Here is a 21,866-nt window from a genome sequence, read left to right as displayed (position 1 = left end):
CTCACTGGTCTGTCCCAGGTAGCAAGGCTCAGAGTATTGAGTAGAGGAGCAGCACCCCACCCTAATCTTGGCCCAACCCTTACTGGTCAAAGTGCAATGTGCACCCTCCCTCCCGCCCTAGCGCCTACAAGAGGAGGAAAAACAAGAGACGATTGTGGCTCTGATCATTTTATCTTAATTAAAAAAAAAATTAAAGAAAGAAAAGGAAGAAAAAAAAAACCGTCCCCACAAGGGGGAAGGCCACAAGGGGGAAGGCCCCAAGTGGGCCCCTGCCTGTTGTTCTCCCTGGCTCCAGACTTCTGCATAGGCCTTAGCTGATTTCTGGAGAATCTCCTCTTCCTGGGGCAGCAGCCACTGCTAAGCATCTATTCCCCACTTCTTGCTAAAGCCTGTTCCTCAGAGTCCTCAGGTGCACATCTGAGCTCCAGGGAAAGGAAGAACCAGTGGAAGCGCCAGAGTCCTGGGGCAAGCCAGACCATTGCTTGTCAGCAGACCCTCTGCTGGCACCCTAAGCAAGCACAGGGCAAGCCCCCTAGTTTAGTGTGTCCAGTGTCCAGCATGGAGACAGCACATGCATTGTGCAAGAGGAGCACAAGGGCCCAGGGGCTGCATGGTGGGGTTGGGCAAGGCTGTCAGTGCACGTCCACGTGTATGTTTCACACCACGTGTGTGTTTCACTGTATCACAGGGCCTCAGTTCAAAGACGCCTTCTGAACTCCCCCCAGTCCCATGCCAGAAGTGGGCAGTGAAGGAAAGGGGGACAGGGTTAGCCTGTTGCTCCTGGGCTATCTGCAGTTCTCAGAAAGGGGTTGTAGGGCCCAAAGCCCCTGAACGCCCAGAGTTAGTTGCTGTCATTCTTGATGACGACCTCTACTCCATGGTGCCGCAACTGAGCTCGCAGCAGCAGATTCTTGTTTTTAAGATCTTCCACCTGACGTGGGAAAGAGACAGTAAGGGGAACAGGTAGAAAAGTTGGCACAGCTAAGTACCTGAACTTATTCTGAAACCCACTGATGAGGGGTAAAAGATGAAGCCTTCTCTATGGAAAACAAAGTAGGGAGTCCCAAACTGGGTTAGTGGCTATGAAGGTCAAGGACAGCTACACTGAGGATAGGGATCTGACCTGTTGTCGAAGCACATCATTGTCCAACTGCAGTTGGTCAAGCCCCTGCAGTTCTTCAGACAACCGGTGGTTGCTCTGCCGAAGCTCCTGGATATAATCACAAGCTTTGGATAGAATTCCACCTTTACTCTGTTAGAAAAAGCCAACAAAATGAGGACTAGGATATAAGATACCTGGCTTGCTTTCCAAAAACACGTTCACACTTTGGACCTCATTTTCCCCTAGGGATGGTTCGAATAACCTCTCCCAGGGATTCAAGAACCTTAGAGATAACAAAAGACTACTGCCATGTGTGCCCACTCTCTACCATTTCTGGAAACGATACCAGGAGACAGAATTCAGGCATCCTGCCCACTACCAGGGTCTTTCCATGACCTGGCCAGACTTGGTGCTCTCCATGGAGCAGTCTGGGATGATCTTGGACAGCTGTACAATCCAGTTGTTAATCTTGTCTCGGCGGCGGCGCTCCACTGTGAGGCAAAGTAGAGGACAAGGTGACTTAGGGAGAATCCACTAGAGGCCCCAGAGTAAAATTACCGAACATCTCCCCTAACATCACCGATGTCCCTAGTCCTACCAGACTGCTCCAAGCTTCCTTCACATGCAGATCATACCTACCTTCATTATGCTGAGCCCTGCGTTTCTCATCCCGAGTTGTCCGGGGAGCTTCTGATTTCCTAACAACAGAGCCCAGGGTGGTCAGAGTGAGGGAAGGTCAAAAAATGAGACTGGAGTTTGAGGTAAAGAATTACACTAGATTTGGGAAGAATCAAGACCACTCCTAGTAATTAAAAAGAAACAAGGGTTACTCACGGGGAATAAGGGTGGGTCCTGGGGGCAATAGAGCGCTGGCTTCCTCCCTGCAACACTTCTTGTGGTGACATCATCACAAAGAACTGACCTGCAAAGATGCAGGGCAGCTTCTCTCAGGATGTGGGATGAGGAACCTCACCAAGCTCTAAGACCAAGGTCCTGGGACCCTCCTCTAAAAAGGACATACTTCCTCCTGCTGGAAGGGCAGCCCCAGACTCACTGCCTGTCCAGGTCTTCAGTGATCATTAACGGATCATAAGTAAAGGCCCACTGCCCACCAGCCATGTCCCACAGCCTATCCTAGCCCCTCCAGCCAGCATCCTCACACAATATCTCACCAGTGCCAGGAGGGGTCGCCTGCCCCAGTAGTGCCTCTGAGCCCTGGGTAGTAACAACAGCTGCTGTACTCCCCGATGTGGTACCCCCTGCCCCATCTCCCACTGCAGTGCTGGGGAAGTAAGTATAGTGCGTCTCAGCAGCTGTCCCCTCTGTGTCAACTGCATCATCACTCGTGAACGCACCCTGGATCACGGCCTGGGAAGGGGAGCAAGAGAACAGAGTCTAGTGACAGTCAGATACTTCCCAGTGAACTACTCTGCAGCTTCTATCCCTTGGGAGGATGAAGAAACATCCAGAAAGGGAGAGCCTCACCAGCCCTAGCCACACCCTCATCCTGTTGGTTCCCTACAACCCAGAGCTCTAGTCCCCTCCCTAGCCCATAGCCCTGTACCTGGGTCATGGATTGAGTGGCAGGGTAGCCACTGATGGCACCAGTCCCCTCAGTCTGGCCATCCAGCTGCCCCTCGGACACCTGGATCACCCTGTACATCACCTAGAGGCAGGGAGGAAAGAGGAAGGAAAGGAAGAGAAAATAAGAGAGTAAGTACAAGAGATACCAGGGCGCCTCATAAAGCTTCTCTTGGATAAGGGTCCCAAACAAGAATCCTTCAGAGACATAGATTCAGCCATTCTCCCTCCTTTCCCCATAGAGAGGTTTCAGCATAGTCCCTACCCCACACATAACCAAACCTTCTACTCCAACCCCCACCCTCCAAATAGTCCACATCATCCGCCAAACCAGGTCTCCCCATGACAGGTTCAGTTACCTCCCACAATCCCAACCCCAGGTAACACCTGCAGCCACCTGGCCCCCTCCCTTACCTGGCCCCCATTCTCAGTTCGGAAGACGTACTTGACGTTGGGGTCAGGGAAGGTGGCAGCTGACTGGATGCTGGCAATAGCCACACTGGTTGGGTCTTCCCCAGTTGCCACTGCACCTGAATTAAAAAGAAAAGTCTGTTACTGCCTTTCTCCCTCTGTTCCACCTGCATGTTATTTAAAAAAAGAAGGGTACGCAGGAGATGGACCCACAGGGGAGAGGAAGAGGCCACAATGGGCTCTTGGTCTCAGCTCAGTTCTGTTTCTCCCACTCACCTTCCTGAATCTGTACCGTCCCCTCTTCCGTTTCAGCTGTTTTCTGCTGTCTGTGAAGGAACGAAAGGAAGAAGAAGGGAAGAAGTGAATGAAAATGTCTCCCAAACTCACTGGCATTCCCAACAGAAGGCTAGGTTAGGTTAGGTTAGAGTAACAGGAGCTAGTATTTACTTAGCGCTGAGCTAAACACTTACCAAGTACTCTCTTATTTAATTATAAGAACAGCTCTAATGAGGTAGGTAGCACTACTTGCATTTTACAAACAGGAAACCAAATCACACAGCTAGTAGGTGATGGAGCTGGGACCTAAATCTAGGTCTGCCTGACTCCAGAGCCAGTGCTCTTAGCCATTCTGCATTCTCCCAGGCCTCCCATCTCCCATCCCAGACCCGATCTCTTCTTCACTCACCCCTTCATCTCTCTGTGAGGGGGTGCATCCGAGGAAATGGTCCTTCTTTGGAAGTCTTTGTATCTCCTGCCTCACAGGCCTGAGTGCTATGTCCTGGTAGAAATCAGGGAGTCTGCAGTGAGTCTAGGAAACTGAAAGCGCTCTGTTTCTAGAAGCTAGGCTCCATGAAGACACAACCAGGAACATAACCCAGTCATCTTTAGGGGACTATCAGCTTTTTCCATTCTGATGCTGAGGACTGGGCTCCAATGACTGAAAAAGCAACTCTACCAACAGTGTTCTTCACCCCTCCAGTTATCATTCCAACTCCTGGTTGGAGGGGATAACTATACTGAAACACCGAGAAGCAACATATTTCTGGATGGATGATTATTAAAGCTATTATGATCTGCCATGACATAGGGAACGGCCATGTTTAGACCACAGCTGTCAAAAAACACAGGGCCATGGATGCTAACGCTTTTTCCAGCTTCTCAGCCACACATTGCACACCAAGAAATTCCTGTTCTCAAATCTAGGAAAGGGAAACCTGAAACCCACTGGAAAACCTCCGGAACCACAAAGACCAGACTTGGCCCTTAGGCCCCATTCTACTGACAGGGCTCCTGTTTTGGGGAGTCCAGATTTATGTCATTCGTTAAAGACCCTAAAATCCAAGTGTATCATCTTCAAGCCTCTTGTATTTTATTGACCAAGCCTTCCTGTAGAATAACAGTTGCTAAAATGTTGCCATGACAACTCCAAACCAACTGAGCCTCAGCAAGAAGGGAAAAAACTCCAGGTTCAGGGTTCAGAAGAAGAGACAATGGGAGATGAATCCATCTATGAGGTGCCTGCCTTAAGACCTTGACACCCTGCGGGGGTTGGGGGGGGCGGGGGCAGGATAAACAAAGGGCTGAGCAGACAGATGCCTACAGAAATAAACAGCTACACAGTACAAAGCAATAAAATAATCCAGATAGGAAAGAGGTAAAATTTTTGTAAATTCTCTACCCATAAGATCCCCCAAACCTTTCCTATCCAAGTAAGGTCTTCAGTGGAGGAGCCTTGGAAAGTCCGTATCCTAAGTGTTAACCAATTAAAAAAAAAAAAAAAAAAAAAAGGAACTGAAAATGAAACTGTCTGGAGGAAGAAGCGCTGCAAGAAGATCCCAGTCCCTAAGGGGAAGTAGGACCAGTGTTTCGAGACCACCTACCTCTCCATCCTCAAACCTGCAGAGGAAGTGCCCCTCCGAGACTTGCTGCGCTGACAGCAACAAGGAAGCAACACAGCGCAAGAGGCGTCTCTATGACCCACAGCTGTCAGCCAGGGGCAGCCTCTGAGGACACCCAGCAACGATGTCAGGCTACTTATTCAAATCTTAGTTGGACATCCGGAAGCATTTCCTGAGCATCAGGAATAGGAGACACGGAAAGCAGGATAGGAATGTTGTGGCGTGCATGCTCAGGGAACGAGGGCCCTGCAAGAGCCCCGGCAAAGTCCGGACACAAAGGGAAAAATAACCAGGTCCCACAAGAAGTCAGGCGCCTAGAGCTTGCCTGAGAATGCGACGTCTCTCTGCAGGCCCTCCAACCAGTAGGCGCTTAGAAGGTGAGCGCCGGCCAGGCGCGAGCCCTGGAGCCCGCACCGTGACCCAGCCAGATCCGCTGGGCTCAGCCCGCGCCGCCGGTACTCCGCAAAGGCAGGAAAGGATGCCGGGGGTTCAGCGGACCCCGCGGTTCCCGACCCCGCGGCCCGCGGCTGGCAGCGCAGGAGGGCGGGGACGTGCGCACCCGGGGGCGGGGAGTGAGTTCGGGCCACAAAAGGGGGTAGGAGATAAAGAACCAAGCACGGCCCCCTCCCTCAAAACAAAGGCTTCCGCCCCAGGAGTTCCTTAACCTAAAAAACGGAAACAAAATCGAGGCTACCCTGCCTCTCAGGCCCACCTAGTCTCCAGTCTCCAGATTCCCGCCCGGTCCCGCACTCACCGGCCAAGGGCGCCGCAGCCGCAGATTTCCCCCGACTGTGCTCTCCCTCTCCAGACTTGGGTAGCTCCATGGACAGCTGCTCATGCGCACTCCCCACCCGCGGCCATGGTGCTGCGGGGCGGAATTGTCTCACTCGACCCGCCCAGCCTACTCAGCCTCTGAGCCGCCCCACTTCCGTCTGCTCCATCTTGATGAGGGCTGAGGGATTCGCGTGTGATGGGGATGTCGCTAGAGGCGAGAAAAAGTAACGTCTGGGGACCCCGGGAGAATGACGCTGAAGACCTAGTCGCTTTAGGCAAGAACGGGAGAAAGACGACTAACTTGTTGCTGCCAACTTTCTGCGGACACGGCTTTTTAAGTTCCAGGCAAAGGGAGTGAGAGAGGCCAGTTTAGAGCAAGCAAGGGACGTCGTGTGGAGGCTCCATCTTTAAGAGGGGCTTTTTTTGGAAGCCATCTTGGATCAGGACTCCTTTTTAAAGTTTACTACTGGAGATTAAGATGTATCTGGGCATACATAGAGCTGGATATACTTGTATTAATGTCAGCGGTCACCCGAATACCCCGAAGGCTTCCAGTTTTTGTGAGGCTCAGAGTTTCTGTGAGAGGTCTGATTCCCATTCTTTTCAGCCCGGACCTACCCTTAATGGGTCTGTAGTAATGTGATGTAGTGAGACTAGTTTAGACTCTGGAGCTAGACAAACTCGGGTTTAAGACCTACCTCTGCCACATCTTAGCTGTAAGAACCTTGGCAAACATCTTGACTTAATTAGGCTTAGTTTCCTCATCTGTAAAATGAAGATACCAGTACCAACCTTATTGAATTGTTAAGTGAACTAAATAAAATCAAGAGCATAGATTCTGTGCGCACATAAAATACCTAGCCTTTCCTGGCAGATAATGAGCATTATGTAAATATGTTTCTCTTCCTCATTTCCTGACCACTATGAACCCAGCTCTAGTTTCAAGTCACAGGTCTCCATGACAACAACTGGGGAAGAGCACCCAAACAATAAAGCAAAAGAAAGACAACCTTTGGCTAAACATGAAAGTATGATACCTATCACCCAAGACTTTAACAAGAATAATGAGACTCCACATTATTTATGTGTAAAAATACAATTTTTATTCTGAGACATCACCCCCTGGGACCTGTGGCCCCAGCCTGTCCAGAGAAGCAGTCCCAGGGCTTGAATATTGCCAGTCCCCTTCCCTGAAATAGGAAGTTATTCCAAAGGAGAAAGGAGAGGCCAAAGAGATCTATACAAGACCTTTTTCTTTAAGATACAGGGAAGCAGAGGGTGGGGTAGCTGGGAAGGGAGCCAGCCCCTCTAACAAGTACTGAAGGCCTTGAAAGAGCTTGTTGGACATGTTCCTCCTAATCAAGTTAAGAGGATCAAGAGGTGTCCAAGGGCTCAAGAGTAGAGCAAGGATGGGTAACTCTACAAGTGTTTGTGTGTAATAGGCTCTGAACTGGCCCTGTCCCCCTACCTCTACCCTGGACTTCCATGATGAAGAGTTCATTGCCTCAGAGGAGGGCAGGAACTTGGCTGGAGTTCCTCTTCATTCTTCATTTTGAGAAAACTTATTTTCCACCTATTCTTTGTTCCATTTGTCCAATGACCCCATTCTGTGGGAACAGGATCTTGGAGACTTTCTTTGGAATCTCCTAAGGATTAAGTGCTTTGTGTCTGAGACAAGCTCAGGTAAACCAACAGAGACAGTGCCTCCCACAGTCAAAAAGAGAAGCTGGAGGGCCAAAACCTATAGAGTTGGGCGCTATAGCTGCTCAGGCTGCAGAAGAGACAGCTAGTCCAAGACCCCAGAGATTCAAGACAACTAGTGTCCCTTTTGCCAAGTGCTCAGATCCTAATCACAGTCCCTCACCTTTACCAGGGTTAGCCTGTGTTTCAAATGCATATGAACGGCGCTGGGGAGGCACAAGGGGGTCAGGGGGCTGGGGTTCTCTGGGGGGTAGACTAAGCCGACTCCGGGGTCCAGACCCTTCTGTGCTTTCATCTGGTAGCTCCAGGCAGCTGAGAGGCCGAGGACAATGGGCAGGGGATCATGCTATAGGGGGAGGTTTGGGGGATGAGGCTGTAGTCTCCTCCCCCAGTGCAGGTCTGGGTCCGCCGAACTCCCTGAACTTGAGTCCTCTGGCGGTCCCGGGCCAGGGCCACAGCAGCATCAAAAGAAAGACTACCCCCATTCCTCCAAGCAGAGCGGGAGGCTCGGGACCCTGTTCCCCAGGCCCTTTCCCCAGGAGTCCCATCAAGCCGACCAGGCTTCGGGCATGGGTTTGCTGGTGCCACATGGATCTTGCCACACATTGCACTGGGCATCTTGGCAAACTGTGGTTTGGGGGGCACCACAGGCACAGAGCGTACCTGTTGGACCTGAACCAAGGTGGAAGCCAGTCGCATGCCCACACCAGCAGCTGAGCCAAGGGGACTGGGCTGCCCCTCAGGCTCCATCTCCTCTGGCCGGGGTGGCTGTGGGGCTGCCTGTTCTGTCGCAGAGGACTGGGCATTCCCCTCTTTGGCACTGTCAACCTCCAGGGACTCTACATGTGACCCTTCAGGGAGGGAATCCTCTTCTAAATTGTCACCTCCAGCCCTCTGGTCTCCCTCAGCTTCTCCATCTCCACTTTCCCGTTCCTTGCTGACCTCCCCTGCTCCTCCTTCAGCTGCTGCTTCTGGGATTCTGCTATCTTCACCATCTCCTCGGTCTTCTCTTTCTTCTTGGTCTTCAATCCCCCTCTGTCCTTTTACCTCATCTTCTCTGCCTCCTTCAGCCTCTTGTTTGTGTACAACTTCCCAGCCCTCCTCAGCAGTTTGATTTTCCTGGGCCCCATGCTCTGGGTCCCTTCCAGCTTCTACCTGGGTTTCATCTCCTTCTTCAGCCTCTTCCTCTCTCTCAGTCTTTCTTTCCTTTTCCTTGTCTTTACCCTGCATTCCTCTTGTTTCCTCCACACCTGTAGCTTCCTCCAAACTCTCGTCCTCCTGTTGAACTTTGGACTCCTCTCCCTTGGCCTCTGTCTCCTCTGTCTCTTCCCCGCTTCCTTCTCTCAAACCAACAACCACCTTTTGGCTTCCCTCAGCCTCCCCTCCTTCCTCACTGGCCTCTCCACCCTCCACTTTGCTCTCTGGACTCCCCTCAGCCTCCTCTCTGAGATCGCATCTGCTTCCAGGCTCAGCCTCCTTGTCCTCCCCAACTTCCCAGAATGCCTGCTCTCCCTCAGACTGTCCTGGAGCCTCCTGTCTTCTGCATTCTGCTGCCTTTTCCTCTAGGTTGCCTGGACCCTCCCAGGGTGGGGGTTTGGGCCCCAGCAGGGGACTTAGGTCATCGTAGGCACTCAGGAAGACCTCCTCCCCACTTTCCTCATCTGCTTCAGGCGTGGGGCCAGGGGAGTCCTGAGAACAGCAGCTGGGAGCCAGGACAAACTGCGCCTCATCCAGAGACAGGTCATCCAGGGGTGGCTCCACAGAGAACTCCTCCACCTGTAAGCACAGCATTGTGGCTCAGGACCAGGTGGCCCTGTCCACCCTCCAGAGTCTTTACCACCCCCAAACCCAGCACAGTGCCTCCTTACCTGAGGCCCAACTCCCAGGAGCTCCTCCAGGTAGCCCATCCCAGGGTCGTCCTCCCCAGGGGAGAAAGCTGCTCCTGCTGGTCCTGCCTTGGCCACCTCCCCATCCTCCACCCCCACCCACTCAGGCTCTGAGCCGCTTGAGTCCTCTAGGAAGGAGAAGGAATCCTGCACCTCCTGGGACAGGCAGTCCTCCAGGGCAGGGGCCATGTCCACTGGGCCTGAGTCAGCCAGGGGACCTGGGGCTGGACTTTCCTCCGGCTTCTCATCTGTTGGGAGAGAGATAGTCCCAGGATACAAAGGTCAGGACCAGCCCTGACCTTTGCAATGTGTCTTCCTAGCATTGCTAGTATAGGCCCAGTATTGCCAGCATAGATACTCCATGTAGCTGATTGTCTCAGACCAATATCCCTAACTACTGGCCTATAGTCACCTTTATTGAGCTCCTCCCAGGTGCCAAGCACTGTGCTATACATTTTATAATGCATTATTTTCTTTCCTCCACAAAACAACCCTAAAATATAGGTTATTTATCCTCATTTTACACATGAGGAAGCTGAGACTTAGATTTGTCCGAGGTCACACAAATAAGTGGCACAGCCAAAATTTGAATCCAAGTCTACTTAACTCTATAGCTGTACCCACTGTCTTATGCTGCCTCAACACTCCTCATCAGTGGCGCTTCAGGAACTGGAGTCAGAGCAGAGATCAGATTCCAGCTCTGCCATCTCCTACCAGGTTGCTTAACCTAAGTCTCAGGTTGCACTACTGTAACATAAGGATAACAAAAAACCTATGATAAGATTATGAGAAAATGAAATGAGCTAATGCCTGCAAAGTCCTTAACAAAGCACACAGTAAGCTCTCTACAAATGTTAGCTATTAGTATTAATGTTAGTGTGACTATTACTACTATCTATTATATATTCCCACCTTGTACTTAGTAATCCCTGCTGTGTATATATCTGACACAGGTCCTCATTCTTGGATATATCAGTGATCTGAAGGCTGCCAGAGATCCTCTCTCCATGAATTTCACACAACCTGATAATATTATTGGATTCCCTCAAGCTAAAATCCCGGGAGGCAGCTGAAGGTAACCACCCAAAGCCCAAGGGCTGAGGCTTGTGCCCTTCCCAGGGCAGATCCTCAGCATCAGAGCCTCAGCCTAGAGCTCTAGTCCCCTCTCCCAGTCCTGGGAAATCCCTGGGTCCTCACCTGGGGGGCCAGGGCCAGAGGCAGGGCTTGGCCGGGGCTGTAGGGCAGGATACTCAAGGCTGCGGGTGAAGCCAGCCAAGGAGATGTGAGAGATGTTTGGGGGTATTTTGAGAATACATCTGATGTGTGATGGGAGGTTGACAGCATACGGCTCTGAGATGTGGACGCCAGCACGACGCTGTGCATGGCTGCTGCCCCCAGCACGGACTGCTGACCGCCCAGCTCGTGGTGTGCCTGGCTCAGAGCTGGTGCCACCCCGTGCCTCTGCCTCAAGCTCCTGTTCACCCTCTACTCCTTCCACAGAATCATTCTCCAAGTTCTCCGGCAGCAGTGGGCTTGGCCGAGGGCTGCTGGGTCCCACCAGCCCCTCTGGTTCTGTGGAGGAGAGAGAGGTAGGAATAGCCTAAGCTGCAAGAGGCCTGGACACCTCGGAAAGGCTCTAGAGAGTGTTTTCTGTTTTCTCTAGCTTGGAAGGCACCAGGCCCAGCTTCCCTTAGCCACTACTGCAAATCCATCACAGTCAGCAGGTCAAAGGTCACTCCATCAAAAGATACTTAGGAACCCCCCTTCCTCCCTGCAGATACAGTCACCGGCCATCACTACCCCAGTGCACACACACACAGAGGTACACACCTATACTCACCATCACTGACCTCGGCCACAGCACTCAGTGAGTCCATGCTCTTGGCTGGCCGCAGAGTCCCCTTATCAGATTTGTCCTCTGCAAGACAGGGATGTGTGTAGAGCCAGGGCCTGGCACACCCTCAGCAGAGCTCCCCCTACATCTCCCCAGACTTACCCCTATCCTCAGTCCCCCGTGGGAGTTTACGCTTGGTCTCATGGCCAGAGCGACCCAGATTGAAGATAGATCTCCACTTCCTGACCTTCAGAGACCCTTTCCTCCTGGACAGAATGGAGAAATCTTTGGGGTTGGAGCCTGATGATCATTGCAAGGGAGGAGGACCCAGGAAGGAGGCCTTACTTGTGCTCTGCAATCTCTATGATAGTGTGATAGGGCCGAATCTGTGGGGGTCCATCGCCAGCCTGTAGGATGCTAGGCAGGTGGTAGGGCAGAGACCTGGGCATAAGGTCCTCGGGGCTGCCCAACACCCGGGTTCCAGGAAGTGATCGACATCCACTCTCCACTTCACCACCTAGAAAAAGAAGAGGAGTTGGACAGCCAGGAACAGAGATGGGGGAGGGATCTGGGTACCCACCTTCTCACTGCACCCTCCCACTCACCAACTACCAGGCTAGGGATATACTCAGAGGCCTCTGGAGACAGATCGTCTGTGTCTAGCTCCTCAAGAAGAAGTCCTCGGGGACAAAGAGGTCCAGGAGATCCCAGGACTTTGGCCCAAAAGGCTGAGAGTGGGAATGATCAGTCACTAGCCTTGAGAACCAGGATAGTGATTAAGATGTCAGGCTATGGCCTGGACTGAGAGCAACAGAGGCCTGCTCGAGTCCTGACTGCAGCATTATCTCTCCAAGGTTGTCTCCATGTGATCATGAGAAACATCTTTATGAGACTCAGTTCAATCATGTGTAAAGCAGAAAGACTGAACTAGCTGATCTTGGAGGCCCTCTATAACTCTGACATGACTCCCCAGACAAAGAGTGTGATATGGTGGATGGGAAGGACACTGACCAGAGAGAGCAGCACCCCCAAAGAGCTGGTCCACGTGTGTGAGGATGAACTCGACGACGATGGACTGCACGCGCACCTCCATGAAGGCGGCTGTCCCATTGAAGCCTGAGGCCTCTATGTCCTTAGACCTATGGAGATGTGGAGTTATTCCCCTCCCAGCCCCATTTCTCCCTAAGAATACCATAAACCCTTTCCCCTGCATGCCATTAACCTCATCCCCACCTCTTAATCTACAGTCATGATTTAAGTCTCAAATACCACTTCCTCCAAGAACCCTTCTTGGACACCCTCTTCAGGATTAATCTCTACCTCCTCTGCACACCAGGGAGCCTTGTGTATAATGAATTGCAGGACTTCTTATAGCCTGGCCTGTACCAAAAGGAGTGATATGGAGGCACTTCTCCAACAGAATGCAAGACACTTGCTCAACAAACATTTGACAAGGACCTGCCCTGCTCCAGTCCCTGAGCTCAGTGATATGGTGTAAGAAAACACAAAGGCCTTGCCCTTAGGGACTTCAGTCAAGTTCAGAGACGGGGCTCACATGGGTGAGCTCCAGCCCACTCAATGTAATCATGAGCCTTCCCATTCTCACTGGGTTCCATGAGACCCCTCTCCAGTGCACCCACATAGCCACACCCCACCCTCAGCAGCCTCCCAGGGGTGAGGCTCTGCCAGGATCCCCACACCCTGCTCACACACCACCCACCTCAGCAGGTTAGGGGCCCACACGATGGCCAGGTTGCGGGCGTGCATGTTGGTTTGGGCACTGAATGAGGCCATGTGCACCAAGTGCCGCATGAGAAACTCCAGCGTCCTGCAGAAAGGGGGCATCGTGGGGCAGAGCTCACACAGGGAACCCTCAGGGCAGGGGTAGGTTTGAGGCTGGGGAGCAGGAAGAGCAGTGACAAGTCAAAGCCTGGGCTGAGTGGAGGGAGTCAGGACCCTGGGTGGGGAGGAGCTCCACACACCTGTAGTTTGGGACAGGGAGTTCTCGAAGCACCTCTAGGATCTTGACCAAGCGCTCAGGTTCCAATTGCACTGCCACAGCCTCCTGATTGGGAGGAAGGGTTCAAGAAGCAGCGGTCAATGACCAGCACTGCCCCTGCTTACTCCCCAGTGCTCTGAGCCAAACTCTCAGAAACAATCTGTGCGGGTCCCAGTGCCATCTCCCACTCTGGATGCACACTGACACAGCAGACAGAATTTGGGGCCCACAAGACCTGCAGCTGAATCTTGGCTATGCCACTTAATAGCTTTGTGACGTTAGGCAACTCATTGCCTTAGCATCCTCATCAGTAGTGCTCTGGTACTGGAATACATCAGTGGTTCATCCTGTGAGTGCCCCAGAGGCCATGGAATTATTCCAAGATATCCAGGAAGGCCTCTGCCCACCCGGCCTGGCCTGTGGGGGCTGAATGGTGTCTGCTCCTGTTCAGGATCTCTAAATGACGTTGTGCTCAATAAAATGCAACATAATTTAAAAGTGTTCCTCAATTCAAGATGGCATTTTTGGCCATGAGTTTTCTTATTCAAAAGATGTTCAACACACAATCATAGTTCATGGAGGGCCATGCTTAAGAAAATTTTTGACTTTCTAAAAGAGTTCTCATTCTCTTAAATGTAGGGAAGTTCTGGTCTAGGTGATTTCCAAGGGCTTTCCAGCTTCTATTCTCTGTCTGGCCGCTACTCTCCCCAAGTCTCACCCCCGCCATGTGTGGTCTGCAGGGACAATGAAGAGAAGAGGGACAGGGGAGGGCAGAGGTAGCAGGGCTAGGAGGTCTGTAGGGGAGAAATCTTTTCACGTCCACGTGGTCTCTGTCATTCAGGATTCGTAGTACTCTATCTGGCACTGGACACACCTGGAATGTCAAAACCAGAGCAACCACCCTCAGCCTTCTCTTCCACCCCTCTGCTTCTCAACTCACAGCAAATTTGTCATAGAGCCGGTAAGTGAGCAGGGGGTCAGGCAGTTCTCTGAAATAGGCCTTGCACAAGGAGGAGACGCAGTGAATGTCCTGAAGGTAAACATCTCGCCGCAGGTCTGGCTTCCGCTCAGCCTCAAACTCCTGCCTGGGGAGGTGCAGAGTGGTCAGGAGTGGTGGGGTATCTGGGAGAATGTAGGGATGGGGGCACTATAGGGTTGAGGGTCAGCTTGTATGAAACTTAGAAGGAAGAGGTTGGGGCATATATATACACGAGGCACCAATTATAAGACATTGTATCTGTCAACATGCAGAGTGGATGAGAAATGGGTAAGTGGGTAGGTAAGTGGATCTATGCATGAACAGGGGTATATGTCAAGGCAGTAGCTGTAGGCATGAGTAAAAATGTAGGGCTGTGTAGGAGTCAGGGAGTCAGGGGATGAGCCTAAATGTGTGTTTCTGGATATGTGTAAAAACCAATAAGTGTAGGTCTTAGAAGCAAACGTTAAGTGTAAATCTTCATCACCTCAGATTAGGCAACAGTTTCTTGGGTATGACACCAAAAGCATAAGCAACCAAACTAAAAATAGATAAATTTAATATCAAACCTACAAACTATTGTGTATCAAAGGACACTATCAAGAAAATGAAGACAAACCACAGAATGGGAGACCATATTTACAAATCACAGATTTGATAAGTGTCTAATACCCAGAATATATAAAGAATTCTTACCACTCAAAGGAAACAAACAGGCTAATTTTAAAATGAGCAAAGATTTGGGGAAGGGAGTAGGTATAGCTCAGTAATAGAGCACGTGCTTAGCACTCATGAGGTCCTGGGTTCAATCCCTAGTACCTCCATTTTAATGGTAAAATAAAATGAGCAAAGGTTTTGAATAGATATTTCTCTAAAGAAGATGTTCGACATCGTTAGCTATCAAGGAAATGCAAATACGGATGCAATATCACTTCACACCCATTAGGGTGGCTATAATCAAAAAGACACAATGTAACAAGTGTTAGCAGGGATGTGGAGAAATTGGAACCCTCATACACTGCTGGTGGGAATATAAAATGATGCAACTGCTATGAAAAAGAGTTTGGCAGTTTTTTAAAAAGTTCATCATAGAGTTACCATATGACCCAGTAATTCCACTCCTAGGTATATACTCAAGAGAATTGAAACCATTTGTCCATACAAATATTTGTACATGAATGTTTATAGCAGCATTATTAATAACAGCCAGAAGATAGAAACAACCCAAATAGCCATCAACTGGTGAATGGAGAAACAAAATGTGGTAATAAGGACACACAATGGAATATTATTCAGCCATAAAAATAAATGAATACCAGTACTCACAACATGAGTGAACCTTGAAAACATGCTAAGTGAATAAAGCCAGGCATAGAAGATTATAATTATATGATTCCATTTATTTGAAATGTCCAGAATAGACAAATCCATGGAGACAGAAAGTAGACTAGTAGCTGCCAGGGGCTGGGGAAGAGAAATGTGGAGTGACTGGTAATGGGTACAGGGTTTCTTTGGGGGTTGATGAAATGTTCTGAAATTAGATAGTGGTGGTAGTTGCGCAACCTTGCAAATATACTAAAAACGACTAAATGGTACATTTGGGGGGTAATATTTATTTCCTTTATTTATGTATTATCATTATTATTTTTTATTTAATGGAGGTACTGAGGATTGAACCCATGACCTCGTGCACGCTAAGCAAGCACTCTACCACTGAACTATACCCTCTTCCCCCTTAAATGGTACATTTTTAAATGATAAATTTTATGGCAAGTGAATTATATCTGATTTTTTTTCAAAGCTGGGTGGGTGCCTATGGGAGTGGAGATGTGTGTTTGTGTGTGTGTGTGTGTATTTGTGTGTGTGCACGCACACACACATGCATGCATGCATGCTAGCCTGTGGGGAGTGCAGAGCATGGTCTCAACATTTCCTAAGGAGACAAGACCTCCTCCCTTGGACAGTATCTAGCATGTATGTTTCCTTCTCCTCACATCGTCTCCCCCTCTGGCTCCCTGGGGGCAACCAAGTCCTCCCCTCACTGCCTGACTCACCGGAGCTTCTGGATGTTGGAAGAGACCCCTGAGAGGCGGTAGATCCCATCCACCACTCCATACTCCTCCACAAACTCGGCACAGCTCCTTAGCACCTGGGGCACTGGGGATACAGATCGGGCAGAGAAAGAGAAATCAGAAGGTCTGGGAGATCAGAGACTCTAGGGCGTCTGAGAAGTGGACGCACCAGGGATGAGGGTTTGGGGAGATTGAAGACAAAGCTCATGGAACAAAAACTTGTCAGAAAGAGTCTTACAGGACATCAGCTCCCATCTGCCAACCTGGTACATTCTCTCTGCCCTTTGGGTCTAGAGTCTCAGCATAAATCCCCACAGTGTGGGGGAGCTCACTGCCTCTCCAGACTGCCCTTTCCCATTAGAAAGTTCTGCCTGTGTTGGCCTGAAGTTTGTCTCTCTGGAATTACTAGTTGCTACTACAGAAATTTTTAAAGGGGCAGCAATCTGCTTGGAAGAGGACTCAGGGTAAAGGACTGGTCTTAAAGGTGTGTTTATGTAACACTGTACATAAGGTAAAGGAATATTCACTGTTCCGACCAACCATAATGGAACAGAGCTGATGGGCATTACAGTTAAGCACCTCCCCCACTGGTAAGTGAGTGCACAGATGTTAGATCTATCATAGGAAGGTACTCAGAATTGTGACAGACCTTCAAACAGGTCAGTTCAGGAGAGAAGTGCCTTTGTGCCAAGCACTGCGCATGAGACAAAAAAACTGAGGATCAAAGATAATGAGTGTTCAGTACCACTCAGCTAGAAACAGGATTCAAATCAAAGATGCAAAAAGCAGTATTATCTCTCCCTACCTCAGACCCCTCTCCAGTTACTAGACTGTAAGCTCCTTAAGGACAAGACCTAAGTGTGACCCATCTTGCTTTTCCTCATATTATCTGTTATGGTGTCTCAGTCATGGGAAATCCTCAGAAACCATGTATTGAATCTCATCTCCACAAGGTCACATAGTTATCTTTCTAAAGCACTTCCATGCCTTAAATCCTTTGCTACATATGCACTCTGCTCCACCCCTATCTTCAATGCTTACCTTACGGATACAGAATAAAATAGGAACTCCTCAACATGGTATACTGTATAAGACCTTCACAAACCAGGTCCAGCTGCCATTCCAGCCTTAGCTCCAGCCAGTTCCCTGATAAACCTTATGAGCAACCCATGGTACCATCACTCATGTTATTCCCTTGCCTAGGAATGCGCTCCTCTCTGTCTCTGCCTGGTGAGCTCAAACATACCTCAAACATCATCTCCAATTCTGAACTCTTTTCTTGTCTCTGTATTATAGTTCCCACAGTCCTTTGTTTATATCTGTACTATCATACTCATTGCACTTTGTTATGATTAGTATATTTTGTATCTATACCTTCTGACAAATAGTAACATACTCCCCAGCATTTAGCACAGTGTTGAAACAGAGCAGGTGCTCAACAGATGTTTATTAAGTTACTCAGTGAATTAGTCAATGAACTGGAGATTTAATAGAGAATATTGCCTAAGACAAAACATTGAGTCCAATTACCTGAGACTCACCAAAGAAATCCCTGTCTTGTGTTACTGTCAGAAAAAGCTGTGTTTCTCCTAAGCCACCTATTTTTTTTCTTATGGGCTTTATGAATTTTATACCTGATTGTTTACCTCTCTAACTACCAGGGAGCTCAGAGCCCATATCTGAGAACCAACAGAACCACCTGAGATGCATTTCTGGGTACTGATCTTACCCTTCTTGTTTTCCCTTCAACTTAATTCCTTCAGTCATTTATTCTTTTTGTAGTTTAGGGTTTTGGAGGTCATCCATCCTAAGCTCTTTGTGGAATTAAATAAGAAGAAATACAGACTGAAAGAAATCAATAAACCCATCAACCACTATTTTAAACTCTCCTTATATGACCTGGTATCCACACCCTTTGCCCTCCTGCACCCCAGAGCCAGGGCTTGGGTGAGACAAGGAAGGAAGGTATGGAGGGTACAAAATTTAAGGAAACACTCACTCTTAGGGTTGTGTAAGAGCCACTGTGCACATGCACGATCTTGAGACTGAATGCCTCCTTAAGAAGGAGGCACCTAGGGCACTTGCCCCGCCCTTAGAGTGAAAGAATCCTTAAATTTTGTACTCAAGTCACCTCCCTTGCCTCACCTTGGTCCTGGCCCTGCAGTCCACCATCCATCCCTTCAGGATCTACGCCCATTTGCCAGGGTCTCCCTGATCTCAGGTTCCCAGCACTGAATGCAGAGATGGGACAGTCCCTCCTGGTTCAAGCTGATGCTCTACTCTTGGGAGACTAATGCTACCCCAACTCTTTTGGCCATCACATTACTCTTGTTGACTCATAAATAGTTTGCTGTCACCTAAACCCCAGGTTCTTTTCACTTGAACTCCAACCAAGCCAGATCTTCCTCATCCCATCCTTCTCTGTTGATTTTGAACCTCCACAGAAGGCTCTTAAAGAAGGCATTCAAGAGCCTAAGGAGTCAGAGCCATAGATGAAATGAGTCAAGGAGATGGGGGAAGAGATGACAGAGTAAGAGAGATGGCAGAGTCAAGGATATAGAAAGAAGAGAAATGAGGTCCAGAGATAAAAGTTAGAGACAGAGTTGGGGTGGTAGAGTCAAAGGAATAGAGACATCAAGGAAATGGGGGTGAGTCAGGGAGGAGGACCTGAAGCTTGGGGGAGCCTGGAGAATCAGAAACCTAGACGAGGTATCAAACAGATAAAGATTAGGAAAAGGAAGAACTCAATACATATAAGGGCTTGGGAAGGAAGAGATCCACCAAGGGCAAAGAGCTGGGGGAGGGTGCTGATATCAAGCAAGGATGCGGAAAACCGGCATAATCAGGGAGGATAAATTAACCAGAAACACAGCTCTCTGCTAGCCTGGGTTTTCATTTTCACTGGGTCTTGGCTTAAAGAGAGGCGCCGTCACTGGCCTCTCTCTGTCTTTCCACTATCCACCTGTCTGTGCCAGGAAGAGCTGGGGGAGGGGAAGAAGGCTGCCACTGCTGCTCTGGTACCCAAGATACTGGCCCACCCTTGGGCTCAGCGAGGTGCTGGTGAAGGGCAGGAGGTATCTCTCTCTCTCTCTGAGATTCACCAGGATCAGGACACAACAACCAGATGTCTATTCCTTGCAGAGAACATGCTCCTCACCTGGGGATGCAGACAGAGGCCAGGAAGAGTTACAGGAGTGGGATCTGGGCTGGCTGTGAGTTCTGTGTTTCCACAAGAGGTTGGCCGGGGCAGGGTGAGGGGGGTGCACAGGAAAGGACAGTGCCAGGATGACGAAGCTAAACTGAGGGTTTGCAGAGAACTGGAAGAACATCAGCCCAAATTAAATCATGTGGCCCTTGGCCAAGAGTCATCATTCTCAAGAAGAATCCCTTGTAAAGGAGTCAGCTTTGCACTGGCAGCTGGGCTCTGCTCCATGAGAAGAGAAAGGCACAGAAAAGCCACTTCAGCTATTTAATACTATTTCTTGGGACCCTGGGCTTTCCCTTAACCGAGCCCAGTGGGGATGGGGGCCTCTGGGGGAGGAGAAAAAGGGAAGGAGGTGTCTGGGGACACATGGGCGGGGCTAAGAGCAGGAAATGAGTTGGGAACCACTATCACCCTTCCTCCACTGCAGGCACCACAGCCCAGAGCAGAGGACAAAGAGGAAATGACAGATTGGGGTGGGGTGGGGGTTGGGGGAAAGAATCGTGCATTTCTTTGGGAGGAGCTCAAAGTACCAAAAACAAGCTGGGCTGGGCAGCCGGGATACCTGTGTTCAATTCCAAATAAAATCAATAAATGTTTTTGTGTGTCTACTCCACACTACGCACAGTCAGGAGCCCGACCTTGTCCCTGGTCCTGCTGGTGTCCAAGACCCCTCCAAGGTAACTCAGCGAGGATGCTAGGCAAGCTACACACACACCCACCCTCTGCTGCCCCCTCTACCCATCTTCACACCAGATCTCAGGCCATCTCTCTTACTCCGCTGGTGTTCCCCATTTTAGCAGCTTCTCTTCTCGCCCACCATTTTGAACCTGTTTCTCCTTTGCTCAGGAAGAACAGGAGACTCACAGAGACTGTGGGAGGGAGCTAACCCCACCCTCCATCCTCACCTGTGGCCCAACAAGGCTGCAGAGGGACCAGAGCCTATGTCTCCCCTAGTGCCATCCTCAGACTCTCCAAGAGCCGTTCTCCGGTCTCCTTTCATTCAAACACAAGGAGCATCCACTGCCCCTTCAGCCACTCATCTCCTGACTCTGCCCCTTCAGCCCTACTCCCTGTCCCCAGTTGTCATCTTCTCACTACTGTTTCTTATACCTCTCCTGGGTTTCCAATCTCTCCATCTTCTCCCCTCAGGGCTCTCTCAGTGCTCCCATTTTCATCCCCAGACTCTTTATCCCCAGGTAGTCACACAAGAGAGCTCCCCTGCCCTCTTCACGGAGCCACATTTCCTGCCTGCTTGCTCATCAGCCTCCTGGGTGGTGACCCCAAGCCACTGCCCCTTCTCTGCCCATGAACTCCCAGAAGCTGCTTCTGTACCCTCAGACTCGATCAGGTTGAAGAAGGTCCATGTACCTCCCCATCCACCCAACAGCAGCTCCAGATTGGCCTCCTTACCCTCCTGGCCTGAGTGCTGCAGGTGTTCCTGCAAGTCACACCCAAACACCCGTTCCTTCGAGCTGCCCTTCTTCTTTCCTTTCTGCCGAGACTTCATGGCCGGAGCCCCAGGGCTCTGGCCCAGCCACCTCTGGCCCCCACGACCTTTGCCCTACCAGTCCCCCATGGGATCCCAAGCCAGCCTCTGGGCTTGGCCCGGCCCCAGGGGGCAGGGCTCGGAACTGGGGGTGGAGGGTGGCCTGGGCAACGGGCAGCAGCTCCTGCCGCTGGGGCCCCGGCCGCACGGAAGTTGCTGTGGAAGAGGAAGCTCCCGGGACCCCGGCAAGAAACTGTGTCTCGTGGCCTGGACTGGCACTCGCCCTTCTCGCCCCACTCAGCCCTGGGGGGGGGGGGGCAGGAAGCTGTGCAGCTCCTTAAACCCGCTTCCTGTTAGAGCATCTTTGCAACCACAAGGCTTGGGTGGGGGAGGTAGCTGACATTCACACCCTCACCCATCACTGGGACTTCACTCATTGGTCAAGAGGAGGTGATGTCAGAGCCCTAGGGTAGGGTGTTAGTGCCTGGGGCGTGAACAGGTGACTGACACCCTTGGAGATCAGAATTCTGGGGTCTGGGTGGAGATCCAAGATTTGCCTAGGAGCAAGGAGGCACAGGGCTGTGCAAGGCACGCCGAGGAGGGAGAATGCCCAGGCTCTGGCCCTGACAGGCCTATATACTCAGTAAGTCACATTACTTCGAAGAGTCTCAGTTTCCACACATATAGAAAAGTGAAGGGACTAGACTTAGTGATCTTTAAATCCTTCCAGTTCTAACATCCTGGGGAACTCATTTGAATTTCGGGTTCTTTGTCTGTAAAAAAGTGTACCCTGCTGTCTACTTCCTGGGCCTGTTGTAGTGAGACTCCAGTACAATACAGGATATAAAATATTCCCCACTAAGGCACTGGAAGGGGGCTTAGCTCCACTATCCTACCTGGGGCCTCTCAGAGATGGCCTAAGAGCTTGTGGAGGCCATTTC

The 21,866-nt window shown here is 50.4% G+C and overlaps 2 protein-coding genes across 5 annotated transcripts; both read right to left on the bottom strand.

Annotated features, from left to right (window-relative positions):
* Positions 1-152: 152 nt before the first annotated feature.
* On the bottom strand, positions 153-5,899 carry USF1 (upstream transcription factor 1). Of its 4 annotated transcripts, XM_032463899.1 has the most exons (12): positions 5,747-5,852; positions 4,975-5,164; positions 3,780-3,872; positions 3,371-3,420; positions 3,098-3,213; positions 2,667-2,768; positions 2,275-2,470; positions 1,937-2,024; positions 1,742-1,800; positions 1,499-1,593; positions 1,124-1,252; positions 480-931 (listed from the first exon to the last, which is right to left on the bottom strand). In XM_032463899.1, the coding sequence occupies exons 3-12, from the start codon at positions 3,785-3,787 to the stop codon at positions 842-844; spliced, it is 933 nt and encodes a 310-aa protein (XP_032319790.1). In that variant the 5' UTR covers positions 3,788-3,872; positions 4,975-5,164; positions 5,747-5,852; the 3' UTR covers positions 480-841. The 4 variants fall into 4 exon arrangements, with proteins under 4 accessions (XP_006174011.1, XP_032319790.1, XP_032319792.1 ...); XM_006173949.3 differs by lacking the exon at positions 4,975-5,164 and having other exon boundaries at positions 153-931; positions 5,747-5,837; XM_032463901.1 differs by lacking the exon at positions 4,975-5,164 and having other exon boundaries at positions 2,458-2,470; positions 5,747-5,899.
* Positions 5,900-6,846: 947 nt separating this feature from the next.
* ARHGAP30 (Rho GTPase activating protein 30) lies at positions 6,847-21,849 on the bottom strand. Its single transcript, XM_032463875.1, is given in 13 exon segments — positions 6,847-7,805; positions 7,807-9,243; positions 9,336-9,601; positions 10,551-10,925; positions 11,194-11,271; positions 11,350-11,453; positions 11,533-11,704; positions 12,199-12,326; positions 12,908-13,015; positions 13,170-13,252; positions 14,127-14,271; positions 16,217-16,319; positions 20,850-21,849. Coding segments are annotated over 13 exon segments (3,285 nt in total). The 5' UTR covers positions 20,947-21,849; the 3' UTR covers positions 6,847-7,616.
* Between the last annotated feature and the right edge of the window lie 17 nt (positions 21,850-21,866).

This window comes from Camelus ferus, chromosome 21 (genome assembly GCF_009834535.1).
Source record: "Camelus ferus isolate YT-003-E chromosome 21, BCGSAC_Cfer_1.0, whole genome shotgun sequence".
Taxonomy (NCBI): Eukaryota; Metazoa; Chordata; class Mammalia; order Artiodactyla; family Camelidae; genus Camelus; species Camelus ferus.
This window is presented reverse-complemented; position numbering and strand designations above follow the sequence as displayed.